The sequence below is a fragment of the Squalius cephalus genome, assembly GCF_949319135.1.
Source record: "Squalius cephalus genome assembly, chromosome: 22".
Taxonomy (NCBI): Eukaryota; Metazoa; Chordata; class Actinopteri; order Cypriniformes; family Leuciscidae; genus Squalius; species Squalius cephalus.
In genome coordinates this window covers 15,026,140-15,037,822 of record NC_137143.1, presented here as the reverse complement: position 1 = coordinate 15,037,822, position 11,683 = coordinate 15,026,140, and the positions used below count along the sequence as shown (strand labels likewise).

The window sequence follows — 11,683 nt, the reverse complement described above, 5'->3', positions numbered from 1 at the left end:
GATAAATAGATGAGTTAACGTGTACTTACAGAGTTCTTACATAAGAAAGTACTGGTTAATATAAGGTAACTACATAAGGTTAGATTTATGGGTAGGTTCAAGGTTAGTACCTTATTACCTAGTTATTGCAATTACTTTAATAATAGTATGTACATGGGGAACAGGACTATAAAATAAAGTCCTACCCACTTAACTCCTAAAAGCTGCTGTATGTGCGTGTTTGTGTGACCAAAAGGGGCATGGACACTCCGTGCTTGGCAAAAGTTCAGGAAACACTGAGTTGCTCCTGCACAGAGCCTCTTAAAAAAATGTTTAAAAAAAAAGGACCTAGCAGAGGTACCACGCTCTGCCAAGGCACTCCCACGAACAGAGGAATGGAAACTGAAACACACTCTTTCAGTAAAAACAGGAGGGAGGAGACTTTTGGTTTTTCCCAGTATAACGGCGAGGATAACCTCTAGCTGATGTCACGTTGCAGCAAGCTGTGTGTTTGGAGTGCTGAGGAACTGGACGGCAGGTCCCATCATTGGGAGCAGAGCCACTCCCCTTTCCTGAGCTGAGCTTGGAGGGGAAACCCACGCTTTATAAGTTTCATTTCACTTAGAAGAGAGTCTTCGCTGGGCTTACACCAACCAGCTCACTCTTTACGGACATCTCCAACCTGAAAGCGACTGTGTGCCTCAGGATGGCAAGCTCCAAATCTTCTCAGACTACTCGTAACATTGTGATCGCCTTGCTGGCCCTGTGGTCGATCATCTCGGTTATCATTATTGTGGTTTGGGCCACCTCGCCTGACATGAAAGGTGCCAGTCAGTGTCGCAAGGAGATGCAAGCCCTAACGGAGAGGCATGAAGGGGCAAAAGTCGTGTGGACCAAAGACCGAAAAGCCCTTGAAGAGCTGGTGAGACAGGGATGGAGGAACCAGACTGCCCTACAGAAGCTAATCGACCAGTACAAGGAGCAAATACAGAATCTGAATATCTCTTTGAACGACAGCCTGCAAGAAAATGTGAGTTCATCTTCTTGTTTTGGTTTACAAGCTGTTTCTTCTAGCTTAAACCTACGATAACAGATTGCGTAGTTATAATGACACCCAGATATTATTTAGTATGAAAAACAAATGTGCCATTTAGTTTCATTTAGTGACATGAAACTGGTTTTGCTTTGCATAACAAGTCCCAACAGGAAATTGTGAACAGTTTAGGTCAAGTTAAATCTGAACAGTTATGCAAATATCTAACAAATCAATCCAATGAGGGACCAGGATATCAATCATAGCCCTTCCTGGAAAAATGTTCCTGATAATGTTCACATTGTCTCTGGGGTTATTATGTTTCTTCCAAATTTTTTTACATTTTATTTAAGGGTGTTGTATTGTATTAAAAGAGGTTCTGTCTTGATTTTTTGTGGCTACGTTTTGTCAAATGCCGTTTTTGACCTTTGGAGGTTGTGGCGTTCACTCACACACTCGTGAGATCTGACGGCCACACCTTTATGTCTTAGTGCGAACCTCCACGCCCGAACCTCACCCCGGTTATGGACTTGTGTTTAATTAACCTTCTGTTTCTCCACAGGTCATTCGGAAAGGAAACATCACGATCTTGGAGAGCAAAATTGAGGAATACAAACTCATCGAGGGAAACCTCACTACAGAAATCAGCCTGCAGAAAGGTAGGAAAATTCAAGTCAGAGTTTTCCCTCTCATCAGAGGAGCCATGAAAGGAGCGCTCTCTCCCTCTGACGATATTCTTAGATGAATTTTCCCATGTAACCATAGAAACTCGGAAAAGACAACAAATAGACAGGACTTGTTTGTGACATGGAATTCTCTAAAGTGGCTGTTATAATAACATGAAGCGCGCTAACTAGCGGTATCATTCCTATAAAACTCTTCTATTTTTGGTCAGATTACTTTTTATGTATACACTGTGAACCCGAATAAGTTGGCAAAACTCAAATAATTTAACATTTAAGTAAGCAGAACTTGCAGATTTTTATTTTGTACTGATGCATTTTAATATTGAAATATTTGAGTAAGCTTATTCACACACAACTTAAAATTATCATGTAATCTCAACTTAAATTATTCGTGGAAACTTGGCTAGCTTTAACCACTAATTCAATAAATACTACATTGGTAAATGGTAACACAATGCTTTGATAGCATATAACTTGCTGAAAGAGTACAGCAATGTAAAACATTTAACATACACTGTTCTCAAACCAAGCTCATGCTCCACTTGACACCATGATGGTAACCAAACCAAAAAAAAACAAAAAAAACAACATAACAGAAACTCTTCTAAACTAGCACAACAAAACATTAAACACTACTAAATCTCTCACTTAACATTAATCTGGCACAAAAAGCAATATATACTTTAGCATTTTATTGCATTTAGCATTTCATTTTAGCATTTACTAAAATGAAAAGAAACAATTTCATAAAACTAAAAATAATTAAACAATTCAACTTACTTAAAATGTGTCAGTTTGTAAAAATTAAGTGTTATTATAACAGCCTTCTTTTGTGAACTCTAAAGAAAAAGTAAGTTCTAAATACTCATAAAAGTTAATTTGACGGAACTAATTTATATAATTTGAGTTGGCACTACTCAAACCAATTAGTTATTTTGAGTGCTAGGGTTTAAATGAGCATTTATGTATTATATTCACAGAAAACTTTGTCAAGTTCAATATAATTAAAAATTACACAGCTGTTTCTAAGGCTTGGGGTCAGTAAGTTACAATTCTCTTTTGCTCGCATTTATTAGACTGCATTTATTTTATTAAAAATACAGTAATAATAATAATAATATTTTGAAATATTATAAATAACTTTTTCTACTTTAATATATTTTAAAATGTAATTTATTTCTGTGATGCAAAGCTGAATTTTCAGCAGCAGTCTAAATTATTCTAAACATTCTGATTTGGTGCTCAAGATACATTTCTAATTATTATCAGTTAAATAATAATGGAAAATGTTGTGCTGCTTAATATTTTTGTGGAAACCATGATTTTCCCCAATTTTTTTTTGGATGAATAGAAAGTTTAAAAGAACAGAATTTATTTAAAACTGATTTTTTTTTTGGTGAAAATGTAAAAGTCTTTTGTCACGTTTGATCAATTAAATGAATCATTGCTGAATAAAAATTAAAAATTCTTTCAAACAAACAAAACCATTACTGGCTCCAAATGTTTGAATGGTAGTGTACATGTATTCTACAATACAGTTGTGTCAGGATAACAGAATTTAAAGGACTTTGCTGCTCCTTGTATCATTATTTTGGTATATTATTTGGTATATTATTGGTATATCATTATATCCAGCCTAAGCTGATTTGCAGGCCAGACTGATGTGTTGGGTGTTTTTTAGCTGGTTAGACTGGGAGACCAGTTGGCTGCCCAGTAAAACCAGCTAAAACCCCACTTGGCCTGACTCGGAGAACATCTAGACCAGATAAACCAGGGTGGGACTATCTACAACCAGAGTGACCAGGCTGGGAGAACGTCTTAAACTAGTTAAGAACACCATAAACCAACTCAGACCATCTTAAGCTAGCTAAGATCAACTCAAACCAACTTGGACCATTACAAATTTGTTAAGACCAGAAAACCAACTACGGTTGTTTTTTTCTCAGCAGGGAACAGTCCAGTTTATCACAATTAATATTGAGATTTTCAAATCCAGAATATTGTTTAAGCTTTAAAGGATTTCCTGACCCACTAAACAACTGCAGGAAACGACTCCTGAATGCATGAGATATGAAAATAACAGGGAATACAAAAGCGAGAGAGAGACTGCACTGATAAAAATCACCCTGCTCGACCCTTTTACCCGCTTGATAAAGCGGTTATCTGGAAAAAGTTAGTTGACTTTTGAAAACTTCCTCACAAAACAGGATAGGTGTGATGTCTAAAAACGTTTCACACCAAGGCCATATTTTAACACCAGTGTCAAATTTGAGACAAAGCAGCAAGCGAACAACTCCAGCCAGCTACAGTCCAAAATAGTGCTCTGACATCACCAAGGCCACTTTAAGAAACAAACTGATAAGTTACACCGTGCCTAGACATTGCCTTATAAGCCAATGGACTTCTTTTTTTTCAAAGAATGTTTGGCATATTGTTTGAAGAGGAGTGCTAACATTGTGAGAGGCTACATACTATTGGCATTACATAAAAGATTTGAGTACAAAACATTGTGAGTTGTAATGTCTGAAGCGAGTTTTTCCATTATCATTTCAGACCAGATTGAAGCCCTGGAGCACAATTTGACCCTGAAGGCCCAGGAGTTGGCATCTTGTGAAGCTTTACGCCTCGCTTCTATACAGCTCCAAACTGCCGCAGAGCAACAGAAACAGGGCTGCGAGACCACCAAGCAATATTTACAGAAGCAACTGTAAGTCATACAGCATCTCTTCCATCGCTTCGAACTCCATTTCACCACTCTTGGATGAGTTCTTGTTTCATTAAAGCACGCTAAATGTCTAAATCAGAATATAAAGCATGCAGTGTGAAAATACAAATTTTTGTTGGTGCTGATGAGATTAGATTACCGCGTTTTGTTGCTGAAATGTTTTTCTTTTTCTTTTGTCATGTGATCACAGCAAAAAGTGCAAAGACATGGACCACCAGGTTCATGAATATCATGTTGACCTCGATGACAACGGAGCCCAAGGAATCACCACAAGTAGTGTCACACTGGCCATGATTGTTTGCCTCAGTCTGCTTTTGGTACCATGTAAGTTTAATTGAGTCATATTCAGAATATTTCTGCTGTGTCTGTTGATAATGAAACCGCATCCTGTGTGTTAATGAGACTCTGGTTTATTCTCAGAGACGAGAGGAAGGCTGGATGATGGATTATTTGGGTACACGTTTTGGTGCAACACTGTTCTGAGGACACTGCTCAGGTGCACTTGTAACCCTGGACTTGAAGCACATTTAAATCTACATTTGGAATGCAAAGTGGCGATGCAAAATTGATGATAATTGATGTAATCAATGAAGGTATTTGTGTTGCAAAACGTTTTGGTGCCAAAAAATGATTGGTCGACAACATGGAAAATTTATTTACCTTATTCAACAAATGTATGCTGTACTTCATTGGTGGTAACTTTTTTTGTTCTTTTTTTATTAGGGAAAAATATAAAATAGATTTTACGGTCTAGATGTTTCAGATTTGTATTTATTTTTGTTTGGAGTAACCAGGCTTATATGCCAATGAGATATTGATGTTAAGAGCTATTTGGAAATTCAATTACACTGTTTTACCACTGTCTGTTTTTTTTTTTTTTTTAAGGAATTTACAAGGAATTTTTGAAAGCTACTTTTGAATAAATTTACAATGTACAAGGACTTTTTGAAAGCTACTTTTGAATAAATTTACAATGTTGACTCTTTAATATTGACTTGATAAAAGACAGCCTTTATTGGGAGTAACATTTCCATCATCATTACTATGTCTGTCAACCTTTTTAACAAAAATCTGATGAAAGAGCTCCCAGAGCATGTTGACAAGAGAGCGAGAGCGAGAGACACAGAAGGACGACTTTCAAACAAACCATAACAAAAACCAAAAAACATCTACCTCCAAACTTAACCATTAAACTATGGTAACTTTGTATGAGACAGCTGTCATTAAAATTAGAAATTGTCATTAAAAACAGACTTTTTAATAATATAATTGTTTATTTAATTGTGATATAAAGATATAAAGTGAGTAATATTTGACTGTTCATGTGATCTCAACATGTTGGCCTCCTTATTCTTGATTTTAATATTTATTTCACACTGGTTTTAGTTTTCTAGTTTTATGAATCATAACTTGAAAAACAAACAAACATGAAATATAGAAAGAATACTATATACATGAATTTTAATTAAATGAAATGTAGGTAATTGTTATGCATGCAAAAAAATATTTAAAATTATTTGTTAACCGGTACAGGGTTTTTGTTACAGGTACAGGGTTTTAAAAATAAATGTTAAGGCTTTTAAGACTTTTTTAATACCTGCACAAATACAATTAATACTGTATTGGGGGATCCTAAACCATAAAATGACTGTAAAAATGACAATTTACTTTACAGTACAAGTTTTGACAAAAACAAGTTTTATAAAAATATATACCACTGGTGATACCACAAATATAGACCACTGATGTGTAAACTGAATTTGGTGACACTACAGTGTGTAACATTGAAGTTAATGACTATTTTTGTAGTAATGCTTTTTGGGGTTTTGCACTTTGCAGACGGTCCCTTCGGACTTGTCTCTCAGCCGCCTGCTCATAGATATCAATTTATATTATAAAGCTTGTTTTGAGGAAAATTGGTTGTAGCTCATTGTCTACATTACTATGATTGGAAATAGGTGTCATTTGTGTTTTAACAACGTTTAGCTCACGAGTTATTGATCCGGGAAGTTTGAATCTGTGAATATATTGCCAACTTTACTGAACTCAAGGGGTTAAGCCAGGGTTCACCAATCTCGGTCCTGGAGGGCCGCTGTCCTGCAGAGTTTAGCTCCAACCAGCTCCAACACACCTGTTTGAAAGTTTCTAGTATGCCTAGTGAGACCTTGATTAGCTGGTTCAGGTGTGTTTAACTGGGGTTGGAGCTAAACTCTGCAGGATAGCGGCCCTCCAGGACCAAGATTGGTGAACCCTGGGCTAAGCACTGACTGCATTTCTTTATATTTGAATCCATGTTCAAACTCTACATATCACTCCATTGTTAACTGTCTGAAACACTGCCAGTGGGACATTAAACAGGAAGTGTCTGAGCTCACAACAGGTTTTGCGAGAGAACGCAAATATCTTTGCAAGGGAAGGCAAAGTTTCTCCGGGGAACACAAACGTTTTTTTTCTTCTCATCCCACATTTTTTCCACGTCCATTTCCCTTTAGGGGGTCAGCAGGTTTCAGTTCTGCATAATCATTTCTCATGATTATGCAGAAATTACTGAAAATCTCTGAGTGTGTTTCAAAGTTCACTGTTGAGTTCGGCCCTTTACCAGCCATTGTTTCTCCGGCTATAGAAACGGTGTAAGAGGCCCCTGGGTGGAGGTTCTTGATCTCGAAGCTGGTTTCATTTGCTTGGACTTCATGGAGTGCTGAAGCAAGAGGAACGGAGTTATAAACAATTTGTTTATAATAGATTATTTTGTTGGCTATACCAGTAAAAAACTTGTTGTGACTTAAAGGTTTCATAGCATATAGATGATCAGTAAAACTACAAACTTTGCCTTACTCGTGTTTCCCTGTCCTGAAATCCAAATGAGATAATGCAGTAGAAATCCTCGCTGCTCCGCCACAGGAATGGAAAGCCAACTCACCACAGCTGATTCATGTGTCACATTAGAAATATCCACATTCCCTGGACCTTCAATAGGTGCTGAAACAAATCCAAACATTCCATTGTGAAAACTAGACATCAATCTGGATTATATCTTACATTGTGGTCTTCGGGTTTCAATAACCTAAATACACTAAACAAGGGATGCATGACATATCAGTACCATATCGGTTATTTACGGAGCTAAACTCTGCAGGACAGTAGAAAATCCAGGGCTGGATTTGAGGAACCCTGCTTTAGGGGTCTGTATATTGGCCGATATAAGATATTTAATAGTGCAACTTCCCAAAATGTTACATTTAGCCGTCATTTAACAAATACTTAATCTTGAAAACACTAATAATTTAACAGCACACTGTTGAATATAATTTGATCAAATCTCAAAATACTGTACATTCTAATGATTTACTTGAACCATTTACTGATTTAATATTTTAGTGTTTTATTTCAAGAATTTATTTAGACAAAATAGTATTTAGACCAAGTTTTAATATTGGCCATTTATTGCTCAAAACATAAAAAGTTATCAGCTTATTGATAATGGACAGAATCTTATGGCTGAACGTACCTCCCTGTTCTGAGTAAAAAGGACACATGTCAACAGTTTGAAAATGTTTCTTTCTCATGGTGTGAAGAAAGTAATAATGACGTACAAACTTCTCCACTCCTGCAATTAAAACCAGAGACACAAATTAGCATACGTAGCACGTTAAAGGGTTAGTTCACCCAAAAATGAAAATGATGTCATTAACGACTCGCCCTCATGTCGTTCCAAGCCCGTAAGACCTCCGTTCATCTTCGGAACACAGTTTAAGACATTTTAGATTTAGTCCGCGAGCTTTCTGTCCCTCCATTGAAAATGTATGTACGGTATACTGTCCATGTCCAGAAAGGTAATAAAGACATCATCAAAGTCCATGTGACATCAGTGGGTTAGTTAGAATTTTTTGAAGCATCGAAAATACATTTTGGTCCAAAAATAACAAAAACTATGACTTTATTCAGCATTGTATTCTCTTCCGGGTCTGTTGTCAATTCGCGTTCACGACTCCGCAGTGCTGACTCTGCTGCTGGTGCGCACCAGATAACACGTCAGCAGCGTCTTACGCTGATGTCACATGGACTACTTTGATGATGTCTTTATTACCTTTCTGGACATGGACAGTATACCGTACATACATTTTCAATGGAGGGACAGAAAGCTCTCGGACTAAATCTAAAATGTCTTAAACTGTGTTCCGAAGATGAACGGAGGTCTTACGGGCTTGGAACGACATGAGGGTGAGTCATTAATGACATAATTTTCATTTTTGGGTGAACTAACCCTTTAATATGACACATGAACATAGTGCTCTACATTGGATGAATGATTTATCTCTACCTTTTTCAATATCCTTGAACGATTTTTCGCCTGAGCTGTTTACTGTACTTGTTCGGGTCTCACCGTTTTCCAGCTTGTACCATTCTAAGCAGGTTTGATAATCCTGGGTGATATTAGAGGGCTTGTCACAATCTGAAAATTAAAAAAAACGTTTCCATTGTACAGTTTTTTTTTTTTTTTTTTTTTTTTTAATTTTTGTTACATGAGTAATTTATGACTTAACACTTTAGGACCCCCTTCACCAAAAAACACACACACTTTTCACTTCCTTCCTGCTGTAAGCGCACACACTCAGATATTCATTCACACACAGTACATGAAAACCCAAGCTAACACACTCACAGTTCACACTTGCAGCACACTTACTGCTCAGATGTTTCACAGCGGGAATGGTGATCTCCCGTGGAGGTGAACTTCCAACCTTGTTAGTTGCAATAATGGAAATCCTGGCCTCTGAATATGTTATTGAGGTTTTATAGGTTCGATCCAAAGTTCGCTTTTCCTTTCTCTTGGGTTTTTCACAAGCCCAAACACTGACGTTCAGCTTGTACCATACACCCCCAACAGACTCTTCAGCAGATGGTTCCTAAAGAAAATCACATTGGAGCATCTTTCAAATCAAATTTCATTCATTTTACACCAACAAACAGAAACATTTCTGATGTCCAATGTTCTTCTTATACTTACATCCCAGGTGAGATTAATATGCCTGGTCCCATTTGTCCATTCTTCTACAAGTTGGCGTACAAGAGGGAGGCTGATTTCTGCAGAGAGGTGTTACATTTGTTAACCAAATATTTTCAGATGCTTAAACTTATTAAAAACTTCTTATTTGCACTCTATTGGCAGATACAGCTGAAATCGAACCTAAGGGAACATCCACCACTGGGCTCCAGTCACTCCAGAGAGTTTGTAGTGAGTCTTTACATAGATGTGGCTGCAGTTTGGCCTGTCGTCTCAGTTGGATCTGGTAGATCTTCTGTTTCTGTAGATGTAGCTTGTAGAAATCTAGACATTCATCTCAGTCAGTTTTTATGTTTTGGACTCTAATCATTTAAAGGGGTCATACATAATCATGATTTTTTTCCCACACCAATAACAATGTATTTAGTATAACTAAAAGTAATTTTCCAACATTTCTATGACCATTAGAGCCGTTGTTTGCTGCTGTACCTTTAAGAATGCATGTAAACATCCTCAATGTATTTGTCAAATTGTTAAAGACTCAAAGGATCAGAGACTGCAGAGTAGAAGGTGCTACACAAATCCACCTTTGACAAACTTTCCCACATTTTACTGTTTATCTTTTTATGAGCTGTGTTTGGAATAGTGTACAGTGCTGCCATATTATTCTTAATACCATTATTTAGTGTGCGCATAGTATGCGCATTTTCTGCCTGCACATCTCTATGGCCTATTACATACTGTATATGCCAAAATGTACAGTATGTACAGTACAGCAGTGCATGATCCAATGTATTCCTTAATCCAATGCACTTGACTTGACCTTTAGTTGAATTATAAGAAAATAAGCTCTACTATAAAAAATAGTCTTTGCTAATAATAGTGACGTTAATTGCTAATTAACTGCTTCAAGAACAGCAACATTACTACCTCACAACTGAGAAATGTCATGTAGCTTTTCAATTGCAAAACAATTTTACTGATAAAGTATCAGGGCAGTTAACTAAAAGCGCTATATCTCTTTGCTTGGTCAATGTCTTTGTGGATTTTGGTTCTTTTGCTGCTGTAGGCTGTAAGGACCTTTGAAATAACTTAATAACTCAACAAAGTCAAATGGAGCTGTAATGTGGTCAAGGCCTGTATGGAACTAATTTAGCTGTGCATTTACTGGAAAATAATTGCACACCTAAGGGAACCTATGTTCAATCAACCAATCAGAATCAAACATTCAACAGCCCTATTAACAACATTAAAACTTGAGTTCTGAAAATTACAGAATGTTTTCAGAGTACACTGAATTAACTTTTTTTTATAAATGCAAGGACAATTGAATGTATCATTCAGACGACCTTATTTCTGCACTTTATAAACAGAGTAAGGAGTCTAACCTTGGATAGTGCTGTCCTCAGTTTCAAATGTCGCCTATAATTGCAGAACACATCATGTTAAAAAAATAACACATTCACTTCAGGATATGAAAATATCAGATTTTCTGAAATGTCTTACATTCTGCCATTCAGAGCCTCTCTCCCTCCATCTGATCTCGTATTTAACACTTTTATTATCCTTTGGCTTGTCCGGTTTGAGAGACAGGATTCCAGCTGACCTTTTCATTCTGGTAATCTGAGGTGCACTGTATTTGACTGTTGACAACATGAGAGTGACACGTTAGGCGCGACATACCATGCAAAATGTTATGCTGATAATATAATTATTTACAATTAAATGTATAATATATAATGTAACTAATTATTAGAAAAATATTAATTAACTTTAAATTTAAATAATAATATAATGTAATATGCCATATTTACCATTTAATATACCAATTTATTTGAAACATGCAACGACTTTAAGATCCCACCATATAAACTGTCAGAAAATAGCAGTTTGAATAGATCTCTAAGACTGGTTCTTACCCAAGCATTCAAAGATGACTGAGATTTTGCTAGAATTACAGGTGAGATTGTCCACTTGTGTTTGTACCCATATGTCCATCTTTCTTGTTGTGTTTCCTAGTTCCTCCAAGCAAGGGAATATATTTCTCTGAATGATCGCCAGAGTTCGCACACATAATAAAACTTTTCTTTTCACTGTCCCTGTGCACACCAGGAATTGAGAATTAGATTCATGCAGACTGACATACATAATCAAGCCAATTTAACTCAATTTAATCTGTTCATCATATAAAGCAATCGAGTCTCTTCAGAAAATTTGGACTAAACCGCTCGATTCATATGGATTAGTTTTATAAT

General features: G+C 36.5%; 2 protein-coding genes across 2 annotated transcripts; one reads left to right on the top strand and one right to left on the bottom strand.

The window, feature by feature from the left end:
- The first annotated feature begins 252 nt into the window (after nt 1-252).
- Nucleotides 253-5,403, top strand: LOC307150831 (uncharacterized protein). Its single transcript, XM_079858387.1, has 5 exons — nt 253-1,009; nt 1,575-1,671; nt 4,252-4,405; nt 4,614-4,747; nt 4,844-5,403. Coding segments are annotated over exons 1-5 (711 nt in total). The 5' UTR covers nt 253-685; the 3' UTR covers nt 4,846-5,403.
- A 105-nt stretch (nt 5,404-5,508) lies between these two features.
- LOC307150828 (leukemia inhibitory factor receptor-like) lies at nt 5,509-11,429 on the bottom strand. The gene is made up of 10 exons (XM_079858383.1): nt 11,348-11,429; nt 10,935-11,071; nt 10,817-10,850; nt 9,612-9,752; nt 9,432-9,508; nt 9,111-9,330; nt 8,745-8,876; nt 7,932-8,030; nt 7,259-7,402; nt 5,509-7,121 (listed from the first exon to the last, which is right to left on the bottom strand). Exons 1-10 carry the CDS (start codon nt 11,424-11,426, stop codon nt 6,880-6,882), a joined length of 1,305 nt encoding a protein of 434 aa, XP_079714509.1. The 5' UTR covers nt 11,427-11,429; the 3' UTR covers nt 5,509-6,879.
- Nucleotides 11,430-11,683: the final 254 nt, after the last annotated feature.